The sequence below is a fragment of the Sorghum bicolor genome, chromosome 8, assembly GCF_000003195.3.
Source record: "Sorghum bicolor cultivar BTx623 chromosome 8, Sorghum_bicolor_NCBIv3, whole genome shotgun sequence".
In the NCBI taxonomy this organism is placed as follows: Eukaryota; Viridiplantae; Streptophyta; class Magnoliopsida; order Poales; family Poaceae; genus Sorghum; species Sorghum bicolor.
Genome location: NC_012877.2, coordinates 51,913,321 through 51,933,624, shown reverse-complemented (window position 1 = coordinate 51,933,624; position 20,304 = coordinate 51,913,321). Strand labels below are relative to the sequence as shown.

General features: G+C 42.8%; 1 protein-coding gene across 1 annotated transcript; it reads right to left on the bottom strand.

The window, feature by feature from the left end:
* Positions 9,855-15,211, bottom strand: LOC8067215 (dicarboxylate transporter 1, chloroplastic). Its single transcript, XM_002442184.2, has 3 exons — positions 13,941-15,211; positions 13,338-13,559; positions 9,855-10,534 (listed from the first exon to the last, which is right to left on the bottom strand). The coding sequence occupies exons 1-3, from the start codon at positions 15,108-15,110 to the stop codon at positions 10,172-10,174; spliced, it is 1,755 nt and encodes a 584-aa protein (XP_002442229.1). The 5' UTR covers positions 15,111-15,211; the 3' UTR covers positions 9,855-10,171.

Sequence of the window (20,304 nt, the reverse complement as noted above, 5' to 3'; positions counted from 1 at the left end):
CTTACAAGAGAAAAGGTAAAGAGGAATACCAGACTCTCCAGAAGACGACTTCGGAGACTCCAAGCTTCGCTCGACTCAACTCTAACTCCCACACTATACTAACTACTACTACCCTACATTGTAACAAGTGGATCTTGAAGTGTGAGATATGAAAGATGAAGGCCTATAGGGGGTATTTATAGCAGGAGGTGGAGTAGAGGCTACTCCACTGCCACGTCAGCAATCCACGTGACCTCCAGCATGCACCATTGGATAAACCGACCTTGGAACCGCCATATGATCAAAGGTTGGAGATTTCCATCATATGTTCATCATGGGGACGTCGGTGGGAGTGAACCGACTCCAGATGGAACCCACCTGTAGGACAGCCGACCTGCCATCTAGATGACAGTGGGTCCCACTGACCTTCTGGAAGGTCCTTAGGTCGGTGGGAGGCTAGGCTAGGTGGCATGACCCAATTGGTCGGTCGGCCAACCGACCTCTTGGGCCCCTGGCCCACCACTGGCCTCCTAGTGGTGTCCCCACTTGTCATGTGAAGTGTTGTCCAAAGTTGATTTTAGTTGCACACTTGCTTGCTTCCATATGGGCCCAAGGATCCATGTGCTAAGTGTTTGAACCATTGAGGGCAAGCACACTTGGATCCAAGGGTTGGGATTGACTCCTTGGAGTATGCCAAGGCTCATGTCATGGAGGGGAGCCCCTGGTGGGCCCAAACCATGGTCGGCCGACCGAGGTTATGGGGCCCACATGGCTCATTTCCTTCTTCCCTGCATTAAACAAGCTAAGAGTACAAGTGAAACTTTATTAGTGATAAATATGTTCATGTGATGCTTATCTTCCTTTAATCGAGGACTATTGACGGGCTTTTGAGTATATAGAACTGGGTCTTATTTCCCGTCAACATAGTACCATTTGATTTAATAAACTTACTCATAGTAAATTATAATCATAATGGTAAATAAAATGTTGTAATAAAATACAAATTAATTTAAATGACATAGCTCATCAAGGTTTAAGATAATTCCAGGTAGAGAAATGATCATATAAAACTCAAAGCTAACTCTCATTAATTTGTATATATGGTTAGATAATTTCATATGTCATATGACATAGAGTAGATCTTAATAGTAGGCAAATAATTTGCTGTGTTAGCACGGTCTCTAGGCTGAATAATTCAATCTTGAATTAAACGCAGCCAATGCTAAGAACTCTACTACATCAAATATAATTCAAATTAATGATTAATTCATGGTAATCACTATAATAGTGTAAGACATAAATAATCTTTGTCTTAATCCTTCATTTTGGGCTAAACATTCTATAGGTAATCATCTAGTCCAAGAGACATGATGCATACCTTGATTTATATTAGAATAAATCACTGCCATAGGCATTGTCTATGGGCCAAATAACCCAAAGAAAAATTAAACTTAGCCAATGCCTTGGACTTTTATTTTGCAATGTTTTAGTCCTAAAATAATTAAGCTATGCATAAATTAATTGCTATAATCCATCAATAGTAAACTAATGAATAAAATAACAGGGTTAAGATGGAGTATGTGATATAATCTTTGTAATGACACAATAAGTATGAAAGTGGTCATGAAATAACACAAATATACTAGCATTCTATATTAGAATCCGAAATTGCATAAGTACAATGTAAACAAACAAATTTGTACAAATACATAAACATCAGAGGTCTAAATAAATTGGACTGTAGACACTAACACTGATGATTAGCAGTAATTAAACATAGTCTAATAAAGGGATAAAAAGACTGAATTGCAAAAAAAATAGAAACTCTAAAAAAGCAGAGATACAAGAGGAAGACTTTTGGCCCAGGCGGTGCTCTTCGACCAAGCAGCAGCCGCGGTGGGGTCGCAGGCCGCAACCTGGGCCTAGCCTGCCGAAGTGGCCCAGGTGCGCGCCTCCTGCCTCCCCCTAGCCCGTATAAAAGTGGGCGGTTATGGTTTCAACCCTAACCGCCACCACTCCCAGCCACAACCAGGGCGCCACCGTCGCCAGTAGCTGTGCCACAGCCGCCGTCCAAAGTCGTAGCTGCAGCCACCATGGAGGTGCATCGCTGTTGTTCCTTCCTCGCCATCCACGCCACCCCACCGTCAAGTCCCTTGCGTCCAGTGGCTAGCATCGGCATAGATCGGGAAGGGCGAGAAGCACCGGCCCTAACCCGGTCGCCGAGGACCAAGTCGGTCGGCGGTTTCCTCTCCCCCCTCCGGCTATAGCTTCAAGCAGACGGGGGGTGCCCCTCCGAGCATGAAGAGGCGCCACCACTGCCGTTCGTGCCTAGGCTGGCATGCCCGTTCTATAGTGCCTGGACATGACCATTCCCACAAGGGCTCGCTTGCGCACGTGTGGACGGGCCGTGCGGCACCGAGACCTAGGTACGGTGGATTGTGGGGCTCACAGCCGTGTTGGCAATGTTGACGGCTAGAGGAGTGGATGGAGGTGGTGCAGCCAGAGTCGGGTCGTGGATCTCGCCGGTGTCCCTCGAGAAGAGGCAGAGCGGTGGTGCAGCCCGACACACCGCGATGGCCGCGAGGGGCCGAGGAGTCGACAGAGACGGGGTCATGGCTGCAATAGTTTTGTTCGCCAACGGGGTCGCTGCTGTAGTCGATGCCGCCGGAGCCGATCTCGGTGGAGGCATGGACGGGGATGAAGGCCCGACCACCGGTGGCATGCCAGCCAAAGCCACCGGTACCCAGTTGGAGGGTCCTGCCATGTTCGGACATGGGGGTGGTATGGCGCCACCCCTTGATCGGGACTCCAGGACGCCGGTACTCTAACCGCTAGCTGAGGTGGAACCGCTAGGGGAACCGACGCACGACGACCACGTCGCTGGCGATGACGAGGACCCAGCGTGGCTCCACCAGCACCACGGGTCTCCCTAAGGAGATTCCACAATGAGTTCAACAGCGAGTCACGGATGGTGTTGTCGTCGAACAGGACACCGATCCAATGGGCTCGATAGAAGATCATGAAGACAAGTCGAAGAACAAGATGCGCCGAAGAAACATACTGCATCGAAGGCATTGTACCTTGATCTCTTGTTGTCCTTCTTTACGGTCTCAGGTCTCCTTCACGAATTGTTCCTGGCCTTCTTGGTTAGAGCGCTGATAACGTGTTGCGGTGTTTTAGAACATACCCTCGATGGGGCAGTAGTTTTTCACAGAGAGCGGGAGTCCCCCACTCCCATGATGTCCTGCTCCCACGATTGGAGAGGCGGGAACATGCTGGTGGGAACTGCTATTAGCAGTTGCTAATTATCCTCTAATTGATCACTAAGAATATTGAGAATATTATTAACATACTCCACACCTGTAGCGAATATGAGCAAAGAAGACATTAAATAGCCACGTCAGACGTACGTGCTTTAGGGCTCGTTTGGTGCGCCTTTCGCACCCGCTTCTCCATGGGCTGCAGCACCAGAGCTGGCGGAGCCACACCAAACACGCACGAGCAAGGAGCGCTTTTGATGCCCAAATTGGAGGAGTCTTTTCTACGGAAGAGTTGGAGCCCAAAAAATTTGCTCCGCCATGAGGGCTTTGGCTCTGACACCAGAACCGCATGGGAGAAGCTCTCCCAAACGTGTCACTAATTTTCCAATTCAGCGCACCTCACCTCGCTTTAGAAGGCGCGCCTCATGGACGGTTGCTAGCCCGAGCGAGCTATTTTGGCTCTTTGGGGCAGTAAGAAAAATCTTGCCAACGTAGGAATCGAGGCACATAAACCAAACAACTAGCAATGTATAGTTTCTTGCTCGACTAGGCAAAATAACAATACTCGGCAAAATTATAAAGCACGCACATCATGCTTTTCGAAACCTATATAGGGGCTTTGGAGATTTTGTGGTGTTGAGCTTCATTCTTTGTTCTTAGGCGAGTGAGTTTCGTAAGCTGCTATAACATCTCTGTTGTTATGGCTAGACTTTGCATCGTTTTTTTTTCTTATCCTACTTAAATGCAAGGCTTAGTTGGCTCTTGTGGTGAAAATTGATCATACAAGTTTATGTCTTGACTTCTTTATGGGTGCTCATATTTTATATTCCAAAAGCTGACTATAATATTCTTCTTTGGTAAATGATAGGTCATTGATAGCGATGTGTCTATGGTGGTTTTATCAATCTAAAGATCTATCAACTCATTACATCATAGACGCTTGTAGTCTTGAGCGTGTGTGTTTTGAATGTTTTTGTACTATGTTTTGAAAACAATATATCTAGAAATGCATCAAAAATATATATTAATGACTTTAGGGCATATGGAAACTTGAACTCTAGTGCCAACAAAATTTACTCTTGTTTGTTATTTACATGCCAAATTTAAGGCAGATATAGATTTTTTAGATTTTGAAACCTATTAGTGTGGATTCATATTTTTGACTCCATTTAGATACTCACATTTTTATAGGTTCATTTTAGAATTTAACTATGTTATTTTTCAATGATAAGCAATATGATTGTTGACAACGAGATACATGTACAATTTCGAGATCTAGTGACATAGTCTTTCGAATGTGTTGTAGTACTAAGTTTGCATGTGCAGGTTTTTATCACTGCTATGATACAAAATAAAAAAATAACAAACATGATATGATCACAAAATAACATTGGCAACACTGCTAGTTGACCGTAAAATTCTGATCATACCATGTTTGGTTGTTTGGGTTTTGAGTACCTCTAGCAATACCCACCAAGGGCTTCTCGAACATTCCACACTGATGCGCCTTTCTTCAACTCAGCACATGAAATGTGTGGGCCCGGCTGCTACTGAACCCAGAACTGCTTCGCTCACATGATTGCTGACACTTTGACAAAACCGTGACGAAAACAGTCACTCGAAGTCTTGAAGAAATTCGTTCAATAGATCGATCAAGCTATGTGAGGTCTTAAGTCGTAGTTATAGTACTTAAACAAAAATGATATGCCTAGGAGTATTATTAGTTTTATTTAAGTTTCCCCACCGAAAAATAACAAGTGTGGTTTGAACCTTAAAGGTTTCAAGCTGCGCTGGCCAATCGACTGTCACACACATATAATTAATTTTTTTTTAGACCTAGTTACATATGTACATATACAAGCATACTCACACTCCTATAAATGCACGCACACACACGTTATCTCTATGAGCGTCTTTAAAGAATCGAGTTGAACCGTCAAATCTCGAGATTGACGAAGTTACCATTGATGTCTCGCTGTCGACGGGCACGTTACCTACTACTAAAACAATAGCGTCATTAAATTCTAAAATAAATCTAGAAAATACGAGCATTCATATTAAGTCGAGGACTTAAATCTGGGTGGAACAGATTCCACCAAAGAACCCAAACCAACTGAGTAACGTTCAGTTCGGTGGAGACTAGACCCGTACCAAACCCTTCATAAAATCTCTCTCTTATGGTCCGTTTTGTTCTTATATAATGTGCCAATTATTTAATTTCTACTCCATCTGTTTCTAAATATCTATAAATATTTACAGATAGAAATGTTATATGTAATTTTTATAAATCGAATCAAACTTGTGGCGCACATATCTACGATAACAGATATTTAGAGATAAAAGAAGTAATTCAATACTGGGCCTTGTTTAGTTCCAAAAAAATTTGCAAAAACTTTCAGATTCCCCGTCACATCGAATCTTTAGACGCATGCATGTAGTATTAAATATAGACGAAAATAAAAACTAATTGCACAGTTTGGTCGGAATTGACGAGACGATTCTTTTGAGCCTAGTTAATTTATGATTGGATAATATTTATCAAATACAAACGAAAATGCTACAGTGTCGATTTTCTAAAAAATTTTGGAACTAAACAAGGCCCTGGTCGCTTGAGTTTATCAACCGAATCTGTTAGTCATTCAACAGTGTTTTTTTAATAATATATCAGACAACTGTACTTTCTACCATAACTTATCAGCTAAACGAACAAGGCAAGTGTGTGATATACAGTGGCAGAGCCAGAATTTTAAATTTGGGTGTTTCTACTTCCACAAAGTTAATCTATAGGTTGAAAATATAGTCAATTGTACTGCAAGTTAGCAACTTTAAACTAATATTTGCTTTCTAGAATATAGACTTCTAATTGAAATGCTAGTTTTTTACATGTTTTGAGCTCAAATGTGCAAATACTATATATTATAGCATTATACATTTATATATATATATATATATAAGTATATACACATATTTACATAAAAGTGTACCAAAATAGTTGGGTACCCCTAGATCCGCCACTGGTGATATAGGAAACATATTTTTGAACTTAACAAAAAGCGAATAAACAATATGAAACTTCGATACATAGTGATTATTCGATACATAGTGTTTATATGAACAACACCAAACAACGTCAAACAACAAACTGAGCAGTAACAGTATGTGACTAACAGTATCGAGTGAACAGTTTATAAACAGCGTCGGATGCCCTTGGAGTCGAGCGATTTATTCCTTGTTGAGGGACGTAAGAATTTGTGTATTCCGGTGTTTATTTTCACCGTTAATTAAAAATAGTTGCAACATACAGCGCAAGAGTTTGTATGTCTAGATAGTGTATTACTAGAAATTTTTGCGGCGTTGCCACGTATGGCCAGTGTGTGGACTGTTTGTAGTGTTGATGGACCCTTTTTTTATATGAATTGTTTTAACAAGTATAGTAGGATAAGTATTTATTTCAAGTTATACATGTTTGTTCCTAGCACGCAAATCTTGTATTCCATCGTCGTAGTATTATACTAGTTGGTGCAGACTTTATTTCATACGTAGAGTAATAATAATTGCGTGTAGGTAGATGCACACTTTTATAAGCAACATAGGTAAGACAAAATTCGTCGCTTTGTTATTTTTGCATAGGTGTCATGGTCTGCAGTCCGCTGTTGCACTCGGTATATTTTTGAAAACTTGAATTATTTAAGTAATATATATATTATCTTGGGCATCGAAATGAAACTATATTTTTTTGGCTATATTTATTTTGGAGAAAGAAATGTTAAAATTATATTAAGGGGGGAGGAGCAAGAGTAGCCGAAAGCTCAATGTAATTGCAAAATAAGAAGAATTTGATCTCGAATCATAAAATTTACAATCCATAGACGTGATGGTACATTCTTTAAGAAAGTAGGGGTGATATTAAAATATGACACTTATTATAGAGCTAACACGAAAAGGCATAGAAGAACGATAGTAAGGTATTACTTTTTTCAGAAAAATATGATCTTAGATATATGCGATACTTTTTTTTATGAATGTAAGGTAAGTATTAAAAATAACATATTGTTGTGGGTTCATACGAAGAGATATAGGCAAATGGTATGATTTTTTGTATGAAAATAGGATCTGAGACTGCTATGGGTTGGTTCTATAAAATATGGAGGTTCTTTTTCCGAGGATAATGTGTCATGAGGTTGATCCATGTATTGGTTTTATAGGAAAATAAGATTCTTTTGCGATACAGTAAAAAATAGATTGTGGTTCATTTCATGAGTAAATGAGAGTCTATTTTATTAATTAACGAAGTAAAGGTAGTCTAAGGGTTCATTTCATGTAAATTCGAGATGTTTCCTCAAAAATAACCAAATAAGGACTGCGAGTTGATCTAAGAACAATCTGAGGTTTTTTTTTTTTTGAAAAATACACTAAGGGGTCCTCCACGCTATGGGTTGATTCAAGTGAAGCTCGAGGGGTTTTGTGGAAACATTGCGAACTGCTCTGTGAAAAAGAAACACGATGAAACAGGTGAGCGAGTGAGTCCATGAATGTGTTTTAGCTCGTTTCTATGAGGAAGCTAGGAGATCAAACACGAAAAACATTTTTGGTGGTAATAAAAGAAACAATGTAAACATTAATGGATTACAGTCATGTGGCTAAAAAAAGAAGCTCAAGAGCTGACAGAGGAAATAACAGTCAAGACAGCAGGTTCCTTCTGGTATCCGATCCATCGGAGCACATGAATTTTACTGAAGCTTTCTTGGACTAGTTTGCATCTAGGGCCTTGTTTAGTTCACCCCGAAATCCAAAAAATTTTTAAGATTCCCTGTCACATCGAATCTTGCGGCACATGCATGAAACATTAAATATAGACGAAAACAAAAACTAATCACACAGTTTGACTGTAAATCACGAGACGAATCTTTTGACTCTAGTTAGTTTATGATTGGACAATATTTACCACGAACAAACGAAAGTGCTACAGTTCCGAAAACTTTTCAGTTTTCGCAACTAAACTAGGCCTAGGAAAGAATGATGCGCTTCAAAATTTGGCATTAGGGCCTTGTTTAGTTCACCTCGAAATTCAAAAAGTTTTCAAGATTCCCTGTCACATCTAATCTTGCGGTACATGCATGAAGCATTAAATATAGACGAAAACAAAAACTAATTACACAGTTTAACTGTAAATCACGAGATGAATCTTTTGAGCCTAGTTAATCTATGATTGGATAATATTTGTTAAATAAAAACGAAAATGCTACAGTACCGAAATCCGAAATATTTTCGGAACTAAACAAGGCCTAGATTAGAGAGTAAAGAACTAAAGATGGAAAGGGTTGTTTCATGAGAGACCTTTGAACTATGAGGTTCTTAAAGGTGCACACACAGTGACCTCGAGACTAACCGAGGAAAAAAAAGCGAGGGAATGAAGACTATCAGAGGCTCAGAGCATATTTGTCCAACCAGATGAGCTCTCTCTATATATTCCTGCTTTTTTCGAACTTTTCACGAAAAGATTTCGATGCCGTGCAACGAACGTGGGACACTGGATTTATTATTTTATTTACATACGTTTTGGCAAGATTTTGTCCCAGCCCGGCGATTCACCGCCCTTTCCATCTGAGAGGACGAAATTGGATGTCTCTTTCCATCGGTCTCTTCGTGTCATCACATTATTCACCCCCACTTGTAAAGGTACCTGATATTAACAGGTTAGCATCGATCCCATGTTTCAGTTGCTTCCAAGCTTGGTACTTTGGCAGAGGGTTTTGTTCCCTTATCAAATGAATGAACAACAGAGGCCATGGCATTATTTAAGAAAAATACAGATATCAAAGCCAAGTGCAGAGGCTCCATCCTTGAATCTAAAGAGACTATATAATCTTATAAAAAAAGGTTGAGCTAAAGCAAATGGTGTTTTTGGTCCTTGGAAGTTTAGGTACTACCGATGCCACCCATGACCAAAGTGCCGGTCATTTTCTTGGGCTTGGCTTCCAACATATGTGCTTTTGCAAGACGACCGTACAGGAATCACGAATGTGCAAGTTGCGCACTAACTTTCAACTGAATCACGCCATCTGTCTCACAAGTCGTCCAAAACCACGCTGTTTTTTCGAGATATCGTCCAAAATCACGCTGTTTTTTTCCCCAAGATATCGAACGTCACCCAGCAAACAATGAAACGGTACGTACATATATGCTTGGCATAAAAAGTGGCGCAAGAAAAGCACGCCAGATTGACCATGATTTCGCGTCCTCCGACAGTGCACCTTTCACAGAGCACCTAATGTTCAGAGTGTACTTTTGGACAAAAGGGAACACAGCGTCAGGTCAAGCAGCTCCACTACCGAGCAATGAACCCCACCAGTGCATCATCAGAATTTTTCAGAATGAAAGAGCGCAATGCTCATCTTCAGGTAAGTGATATGCGAGGATCCCACTCCCAGTGATTGCAGTTGGTATTTAGGTCAGCAATTTTTACTTGAGCATCATCTCGCAACAATTTACAGAATTCTCAGAAGCAATGTTAACTGAAATGCACAAAGATCCAACCAGTAGTATAAATCTATCGGATGCGCCAATATAATGCAGGACATAGCGCTGTCGCAACAGATGAACAGAATCAGAATCTGAACATGAAAAGGAACCAGCACAAATAGTCATATCATCATGGGCACATAGAGAGAGAACGATCCCCAAGATCCATTGAACACAACTCTATAATTAACATTGCAAGTTAAAAACTGCACCCTGGCCTTGCAATTAGCTGCCGGAAGGTTCGAAACAAATGTATCGATACCAACTAAAAGAATGGGTTGCAATCATGTCGACAACAAAACTTTGGGGACAGCGGCATCTGTGACACCACAAATTCGGGAATAGTTTTCCTTCCCCACTCGACCAAAACAACAGAAAACAAAGGAATGTCGTCGCAGTTAATGTGGTGCTCACCAGAGCCCAATCATCTTCCACCAGAAGCCACCCGCCCCAAGCCAGATGATGATGTTTACGATGGAGATAACAAACCCATAGCCCCACCATTGAGCCAATGGGACATACCCGGCGCCATAGAAGACAGGAGCAGAGCCAATGCCATAGTGGGTGGTGCCGCCCATGAGATTCGAGAGGAACGAAAGAACCATGGCAGCAAAGAGCGATGGGGTGCCCAGGGCACTCGCCACTGACAGGAACGCGGCGAACATTGCTCCGATGTGTGCAGCACCACTGGCAAAGAAATAGTGAGAGTAGAAGTACAGCAACACCAAAACACCGAATGAGGCTTGCCATGACAAGCCAAGCCCTCCAACAAACTGAAACAAAAGCAATAAGGTCAATAAATGATAAATTAGCAGAAGTACTTAAAAAGAACCTACCAATCTGTCTATATTGTAGATGTCAGAAAAAAAATAACAAAACAACTAGTAATATCAGACGCCAATATAATTTAAACTGCATCATGTTACAATTACCAAACTAATGTCTTTCAGTTTTTTATTTCCTAGTTTGCATAGATACATCCATAAGCATATGAACTCAGCAGTATTAAGTTCAGACATAACCAAGATAACCACTCCTATGTCAAATCTAACAGGGTCAAACACAAGTTACACAAGGTTCTTATAGCATGATGACTACCCAGCCTACCCCTTCACAATTTTGGTGTTCTTTCAGTGAACAGACAAACAGCACAATAAATTGCTACTTGTTTCTGGCTAAGAGTAAACAGATGCATGCCCTTCATAACCTTTCTTTGCCCAAAGTAATTTTTTGTATTTTTGTGGAACAAGGTTAAAATGAACAGTAAAAAAGAAAACACTAAATTTCTAGGTTCAAGATTGCAGGTTCAAGATTGCTGGATCATGTTGTATTGCAGTAAAAAGCATCCATCATGCCCAACAACTCTTAAAAAGGTAATTTAGTTCGTAAAGCATGCTAATCATGAAGATCTAACAACAATTAGAAAACTCCTTATTTGACACTAGAAGTTAACATGGTCCTTCTAAGGCCTTAAAAATTCTCCCTTAATATGTCACCAGGTCTACTTTGACATTCCTTCCATTCCGACAATGATAACCTTCAAATTCATGTCAGATTAGTAGGTCTAAAATGCCACTTTCCTCGGCCACACGAGCCGCACAGCCCTCAGCCTTCTCCCGTCACAAGCTCAAACGCCTTCTATCCTCTGTTCTCTCCCCCGTGCCCCTCCTCCGTCCCAAAACCCCTAGTCAGCAAGTAGGTTCATATCCAGTTGAGGTTGGCAGGGAAGCATGCACAGTGGACCATGTCGACAGTGGCAGCCCGAGTAGCATGGGCGGCACTGGCCCGAGCAGCCAGGGCAGCTGTGCCCAAAGCGTCATTGGGGGTGGCAGCCCGACTGACCAGACAGCCTGCAGCCTGAGCGCAACGCCCAAGCAGCCTGGGCTCCTGATTTACCATGCCTTAGGCTTGGAGTTCATCTGCCCCAATCCTCTCAGTGAAACAAGCACAAATAACTTTGTTTTCTTAGGGCCTGCTAGTTTCCATGGACGGGAGTAGCGCATATACCGCAGCAGCTATGTCGTGGGGAAGCACTGATTCCCTCGCGTCATGGTGTCTCATGTTTCCTGTTGAAAGCCCTACACAATGCTGAAGGGCAGCCAGCAGAAGTGCATCAAACACAGGGCATCTGGTGTGATTCTGAGATTTTTTCTGCCACAGATGCTGGATAACACAAAACAAACAGGGCCTTAATCCTACTCCCCTGTTTCTGTGCTCTGCAGCTTTGGAAGGTCATGTGATGGGCTCTGTTTTCTTGTTCAGACAGAAGGTCGTCTTGGATTTTTAGTTTATGATGGTTTAGCGACATGTCAAGAGTCTAGCACTGAAAGGTGGGATGAAAGGATGACTCTGTGAAATGCCGAAATACAGTATAAACATACTTATTACGAAATATAATTAAAAGTCACGCTATTTAAAACAAGTGAGCTGCTAATAAAAGTGAATGTAAATAAGAAGCTGCACACCAGCTACTGAAAATGTGGCATGGAAGAAACAATGAAAAACTTACTGTGTTTTTAACAGAAAATACAGAAGCGCAGGCACCCACTATTAGAGCTTTTTATATTAACATAAAAAGAAGAAACTGTACAATAAAAGGGGCCACAACTATGAACAAAGCTCCCAGAGGGAGCCTCAAGCCTGAGGACAGCTAGAGAACCAAAGAGCTAAGCAAGAGAATCTGTACAAAGAAGAAAAGCAACTCGTTTATCTTCACACATTCTGAGAGCTTGAAGTCTAGCCTCACAAAAAGAGGACATCCAAAAAGTAAAAGTAAAAAAAGGCTGGTGTCCTCACAAAACTTACTGTTTCATTCATCAAGGAAAAGAAGCATTTTCTCACGAGATGATTACATTAAGCACATTTTTTCTCACCAATAGATAGGATAAAACATGTATGAAAGTAACATGTTGAACGATATTGGGAAAGAAATTGGATGAAAAATTCATGTATGATGTCAACATGTTGAAAGATACTGAGAAAGAGATGCTTCATACTTTCATGATAAGACTGTTTGATCGGTAACTAAAACTATGCATGGTTTTTTGAAATTGCTCGTTGCCTCACATATGTTACACTACAAATTCTGGTGCTGGGACTGGATACTTGGCGCAAAGAGAGCTGAGGGACAAAAAGGTCTTTCTCATCTAATCTTTTAACGTGTTAACAGCCAAAACTGATGGAAGTGTCAAATTAAGGCATAAAAGATAGAACCGGTGTCATATAAGGGAGAAAAAGATTTTCAGGGCCATAGAGGAAGCATGTCGGTAGTCTGAGGTGGATCCATACGTTCTAGTCCCTCTGTGATCAGAAGTATGGATGCTAATTGGGTGGGATCTGTCAATCTGTGACGTTATGTCTTTGAACTCATTGTGTTTGTAATTTCACTGCTTTAAGTAATAAAATTCAGGTTTCTCATTGTGGGGAAAAAATAAAGGAAGCATGTCAACTTCCATTGTCAAATAAGAATTTTTCTCACGAATAAAGGAAAAACCTTAACCTTATGAATGCCAAGAGCCAAGGCTCATGAGAGATTGAGAGATGAGAATGAGAGTTGTGTGAAGAAAGAGAGTGTACCTTCACAACAGTCTCACTGAACCAAGAGATGAACCCGTATTTGTTGAGGTAGCCAGCCATTGCTATAAGTGCTGCAAACCATGTAAGCGTATCCCACGCCACAGACTCTGCCAAACACTCTTTCCATGTGACAACCCCTGTGATTAGGAGGACCCCTAGGCCAAGAATTGCTGCAGACACCGCATCCACACTCAGCATTCCTCCAAAGATCCAAAGACCAACCTGGTGGCATGCAGAGCAAGGGCATAATGTTTAGTGAAGAAAAATGGATCCAATTCCTATTCAAGTTAGATGTGACAGGGCAATGAAAAAAACTGCATTCAGTGACAACGACTGTGAACATTACAAAGCCACAGGTCAGAGTTCAGTCGATTACTAAACCATTGATAACAAGAATCCTAACACTAAAAGACATTAAATGGTGCATCTATTCTATTCATAATAGAACATTATAAACTTCTTATGAAAGATAGCTGATAATAATTTTAACCATCATAAAAAAACACTAATAGCACAAGAAAAGTTCAAAGAATGCTGGTAAAGGCTATAGTAATGGCAAAAAAAGTTAAATGTTGCAAGAAAATGGCAAACATCATTATATACCGTAAGCAGCAGCGTGCCAGCCATGATCTTCTCCTCCGTGCTCATGGGTCCCATCTTAGCGAGGCGCTCCTTGGCCAGGCGTGGCGCATCAGGGCTCGCCTTTACCTCCGGCGGGTAGATCACATAGAGAATGAGCGGCACGAGCACGAGCGACAGCAGCCCCGGCACGATGGCGGCCTTGGCCCAGAGCGTCCATCCGATCCCCTGGCCGATGGTGGCAGCCGTGAGGTTGGCCGAGAGCGGGTTGGCCGCCATGGCGGTGAGGAACATGGCCGAGGAGACGACGGAGGTCTGGAAGCACGTAAGCATGAGCCAGGCCCCGAGCTTCCGCTCGGTGCCGTCGCCGGCGCGCGAGCCGCATGCCTCGCAGAGCGACTTGACGAGCGGGAGAAAGATGCCACCGGCGCGCGCGGAGACGGAGGGGATGGCGGGGGCGAGGAGCGCCTCGGCGAAGACGAGCGAGTAGCCGAGGCCGAGCGAGGAGGAGCCGAAGGCGGCGACGAAGGCGTAGGCGACGCGTGAGCCGAGCCCCGTCTTGATGAACCCGCGCGCGAAGAAGAAGGCGAGCGCGATGAGCCAGGGGATCGGGTCGCCGAAGGCCGAGAAGGCGGCGGCGAAGGTGAGCGTCTTGGTGAGCACGGCAGCGCCGAGGCCGAGCAGCGCCACCGCGCCGAGCGGCAGCGGCTGGGTGATGATGCCGACGATGGTGGAGAGGAAGATGGCGAGGAGCTGCCACGCGTTGCGTGGCACGCCGGCGGGGGCCGGGAGGAACCAGATGAGGACGCCGATCGCGAGGGAGGCGAGGAGCGGCTTGATGGCCGCGCCCTGCAGCGCGGGCTTCTTCGGCGGGGCGGCCGGCGCCGGGGCTGGGGCTGGGGCCGGGGCCGGGGCTGGGACCGGGTCCGGGGCTGGGGCCGCCGCGGCGGAGGCGGAGGCGGAGACGGGGGTGAGGCCGCGGCGGGAGGAGGAGGATGCGGATGCGGATGAGGATGCGGCGGGGGGTGGGGCCAGCGAGGAGGGCTTGGAGGGGAGGGAGTGGGAGAGGGAGATGGGCTTAGAGGAGGAGCGGCGGCGGAGGGGTCCGAAGGAGAGGGACGGGAGGCTGGGGCGGGCGCCAACGCTGCCGAGGTGGTGGCAGGTGAGCGGCGAGGCCGCGGTGGAGGACGCCATGGCGGCGGTCTCTGCTGGAGGCGAGGGGGTGGTGGGACTGGGAAGGGAAGGTGGTGGGTGGTGGGACTGAGACTGAGAAAGGGTGGGGTTTAAGTGGATGGACGGTGGAGATGGCGTTGGGTGCCCGGAGCTTTGGTCGTATCGGAATCAGAGACTGGTCTTCGTGGACCCGGCGCTGGTGCACCGGTGATCAGTGGGGGCGACTGCGTGTAGTGACTCGTGTTCAAGCTGTGGGGGAGATTGTGTTAGTTTCCAATAAGAAAAGAAAGATCTTATGAAAATTTCTTCAAGTTTTCACGTCACATGTAAAACCTTTGTAATTTGTTGTAAGAGAAAAACATTGTTCCGTTACTGAAAAGCGCTGATAAATTCAAGCGAACAGGGCAAGAGACGAGCCTCGTTAGTATTACAAGGAGGAGCAAAGTTTCTAGTACTGTGTTAGTACTTGATCCTTTTCAAAAGTTTCACCTTATCTTAGAGCTTGTTTATATACCAGTATAAAGTTTAGTCTAATACGTTTAAACACATATACTAGATTTTTATCCATATCTCAACTGATAACTAGTTCACTATTATTTTGCAAGAGAGAGAGAGAGCTGAAGTGGATCGGTAGCTATTAGTCGATGTATACGGACAAATATCTGGACTAAACTTTAGTCATCTATTAAATAATTCTACAATAAGTAGACTAACATTTAGCTCTAAGTAATTCAATCATACCCTTATCTATCTTTTTCCCTTCTCTCCTTTGATTCATTGCTACATTAGATTTTTATCCTACGTGATAGTCCATTTAATTATCAATATAAGATTTAAGGGTTTGCTTGGATTCATTAGGACTAACTGTTAGTAGTGTTAACCTAGACACAAGATATTCGCCAACCTTTTGACTAGCATCTACACGGTCTACACCACGACTAGATGTGTCTAGACTTATTCTATGGTTTTGTACTTTAGCAGATGAAATTTCATACAAATATTAAAAAATGCTGATGTAATTGGCTAATTGTACTCTAGGATCTAAAACACAAAAAGCATTGTTATAATAAGTTGATAACATATGAACAACATAGATTTGAAAAATGATAGTTTTTCAATTATTAGTTTGTCACATATTTGATCTAATGGACATAGATGCAAGCCATTTCATAATTTTTAAAAACCTAAGAAGCAAAGAGAATCACATTTTTTATCGTAACATAGTTGTTCTTACTTCTCAATTCTCACTATGATATGATAGATAATTGATATGCCATGATAAATTAACTAAATTTTAAGCTATATCATTATCAGATCAAATAATTAGAAAAATTATAATTTTGTTGGGTCAGAGGGGGTAGTTAGCTAATAGGTCACAACTAATATTAGTTGACTACCTATTAGTTGCTATTTAGGTTCACTAGCTAAAATGTGGATGTATCAGTGGTTTTGTCTATAATGCTTTTCTTTTTCTATTTGCTATTGGTAGGGCACATTCATAGAGATAGATGGAAGGGAAAAAGTGTCTTTTGTAATTTATTAGTTAGGTTTGTGATAGCTAACAGGGGCGGAGCTATACTTAAAGCAGTGGACTGGCCGCACCTACGCAAAAAAAACAAATAATATTAAGACCTAAATTTCACCATATTTGCACTCCTATATTACAAAACCTTGCACCCACGAGGTAAGGGCACCTCTTAAATTTACTCTAGCTCCGTCCTTAACAGCTAATGAGATAGTTGTTAGATAGCTATATAGCTAACAATTAGCTAGATTCCTTTTAGTCAATCCAATTATTTGTTTTAGCAACTAACTACTCTCTTTATTCCAAATTATAAGACATTATAAGAATCTTGAAGAGTCAAAGAATCTCAAGTTTGACTAAAATTATGGAGAAATTATAAAGATTTATGACATCAAATAAGTATCCTATGAAAAATAATTAATGAAAAATTTAATGATACTTAGTCAATATCATAAATATTATTTACCATGTAAATTTGGTTAAACATGAGATTTTTTGACTCTCCAAAATTCTTGAAATGTCTTATAGTTTGAGATGGAAGGAGTATTAGCTAGTTGGATTAAACTAGGACTTAAATTTAAAGACAGATACGACAGATAAGAAGCAGCATAGTACACCAAAGTAACAAAAAGCATAAGAATTAATGGCGGCCAAATGAGTTTGTTACGTACCTATTCTAAATTTTGGAATTGGCCTAAGCTACTTTGTTTCTTTAACCATTTGTGACGATGTTCGCATTGAAGTGGAGTCGAAAACAGCTTCAAATGGAAAATGAAATCACGTTCATATCGTTTTCAAGTCCACCTCCACATGGAAGGAATAACAATATTATATCGGGTTTACGACTTGCACAATGTTGGAGGGCTCCAAACTCCTGGGGATCCAACTGTCGCAATCAGGTTTAATTTATATGTACAGCATGTCCCTTTATTATTAGAGAAACAAAAACAATAGATAAAAGTTTAGAAAACAACAAACAGGGATGCTCTTCATGAAAGGTAACCGGTCCTCCATCGGTTCCACCCAGGGGCGAATTTACAGTCTGTTACTGGGATCTGCAGACTCCGACAGTTTTATTTTTTGTTAATCCTTTGTAGATTAAGACTCTAATTAATCATATTACACTAGCTTTCTATAATGATGACCCTGATAGCTCTATTTGCCATTGGTTTCACCAACAGCTCCACAACTTCTCTACCCAAACGTCAGCGTGAGGTGCACCTCCGTAGGTGAAGTTCAAGATTTTCCGCTATCAAGAGATGCAAAACAGCACCATCTCATATAGACCCCTCTTGCTCTAGTGGCCCTAGCACGACCATGGTCAGATTTGCCCCTAGAGCGCATTGGCATGGGCACAAACGATGTAGGAAGGAGCAGAGGTAGTGCAACGACATGGTAGTACGAGAAGGGGTGGAGGCAAGACAGAGGTGTCACACCAGTGTGGGAGGAGCGGAGGAGGATGTGTTGTTTCTCGATGAAATTGTGTCGGAGCCACATTCCATGCAAGACACGGCGCCCTCGCAAGATGATGTCCACAGCCTGTTCACTGTGGAAGGCGTTGCACCCTCTGGGCACGACTGGTGGACTAACCTTGTGAGTGCTGAATTTGAAGCCTTGCCGCGGCAAGCTCAATGTGCTGATAGTGGCGACGTGCCACCAGGTGCGGTGCTACCCGATGCTGGTGATTTGGCTGGGGTGAGAGTGCTCACCCCTCCTGCATCAGTGCGAGAGGAACTTGAGGCTGAAGTCTGCCTCCCTCTGGCCACGCCGGTCTTGAGAGGAGGACCTCGCCTCCAAAGGTCTAGAACGCCGGTGTATATCAAATCTCTGCGGAGAAGTGGTCGTATTACTGGTAAGCCGAGAGCTGGAAATGCAACGAGATAGGCGCAGCTCGTGCTCCTGAAAAGGCTAGGGATTCAGGTGCAGGAGAATTGTGTTGATGCTAAAATTAAGGATAAATTTAGAGAGGCCTTCCGTGGGAACATCTCAAGCACAAAGAAACAAGCCATGCAAATCCTTCTCAATGGTGAGATCGACTTCTCAGCCTTGGAACTCAACTTGGCTGGGCTAGAGGACGAGCAGGTCTGACTAGTGCCGACCAGCCTGTTTCTCATCGCAACATCTGTTAATCATGTCATCGTCGATTTCAGTTTTTAATTGGAATGTGCGTGGTCTCAACGACTGTGTGCATCGTAGTGTTGTGCATGAATTCCTACTACTTGAGAAGCCTACAATTGTCTGTCCACAGGAAACCAAACTGCCTGTCATCTATAATATCCTTGCTAATGAAATCCTATGTGTTCGACTATACATTCTTGCCTTCTGTTGGTGCTTCAGGTGGCATCTTATTAGAGTGGCGTCAAGAGCGGCTGTCCTTATCTGATGTTAACATAGGCCGACGCATGCTCTCCGCTAGAGTTAGCACAGATAGTCAATTGGGCTGTGCTTGGTGGGTGACGGTGGTCTATGGACCACCTCAAATTGAGGCTAAGAAGATGGACTTCCTGGCCGAGCTTTTGCAGCTCAGGAGCCTGGTTGTAGGTCCCTGGCTAATCTGTGGGGACTTCAATATGATCTATAGAGCACAGGACAAAAACAATGATTGCCTCGACAGGAGAGGGATGAGGAGATCTAGGAACTTTATTAATCAGGCACGGCTTGAAGAGATCAACATGGTTGATAGAAGATTCACCTGGTCCAATGAGCATGGGCAACCGACTCTTGAACTTCTTGACAGGGTCTTCGCTTCTCTAGAGTGGCTCTCTAAGTTTCCCAATCACGTACTATGGCCTCTTTCATCTGATAGCTTGGACCACTGTCCGCTACTGCTACAACTCAATGCTTTTGGGGAGAGCAAAAGGAGGTTCCGCTTTGAATCCTTCTAGGTGCGGTTGACAGGCTTTAGTGACATGGTAGCCAATGCCTGGGCAATGTCACCGGCTCAGTCGAACCCTCTACGCACTATCGACGCCAAGCTAAGGAATGTGGCCAAGGCACTAATGAGTTGGAGTGCTTCCAACATTAGGAGCGTACGCTTACAACTTACCCTTGCACGAGAAGCAAGCAGGAAAGACGGACTCTGGAACGTTGGGAGTTTGAGTTGTGTCGTAAGCTAAAACTGAAGGTGTTGGGGCTCGCCTCGCTGTCGCACACCATCACGTGCCAACACTCCAAGATTCTGTTCCTTGCTGAAAGGGACACCAACTCACGGTTCTACCACCTACAGGCGTGTCCGCAGCCGCCAGAACCAAATTAGGTCGCTAAATGTACTGTGCACAGTACAACACACTGCAGCACACTTTGCACAGTACCTCTATATTTCTAAATATTTGTCGTTTTCGCTTTTTATAAATTTTTTTGATTAAATATTTATAAAAAATATTAATATTTATAATAAAAAATTAGTATTATTAGATAGATATTTAAATCTAATTTTTGAATAAATTTATTTGAAGTTAGAAATATACGTCTAAAGATTTTATGTGACGAGAAATTTTAAAAAAAATTTAAATTTTTTTGGGAACTAAACAAGGCCCAACACCCTAGACTACTAATGTGGTCAGCCTGACCCTCTCTCTCCACATATACACACTATGTGAAAGCCCAAGTTTGGTTTTGGTAATTAATGACACCAAGTTGCTAATGCCTTGTGTTTGAGTGATGTGAGTTAGGCATAGCAACACATGTGAT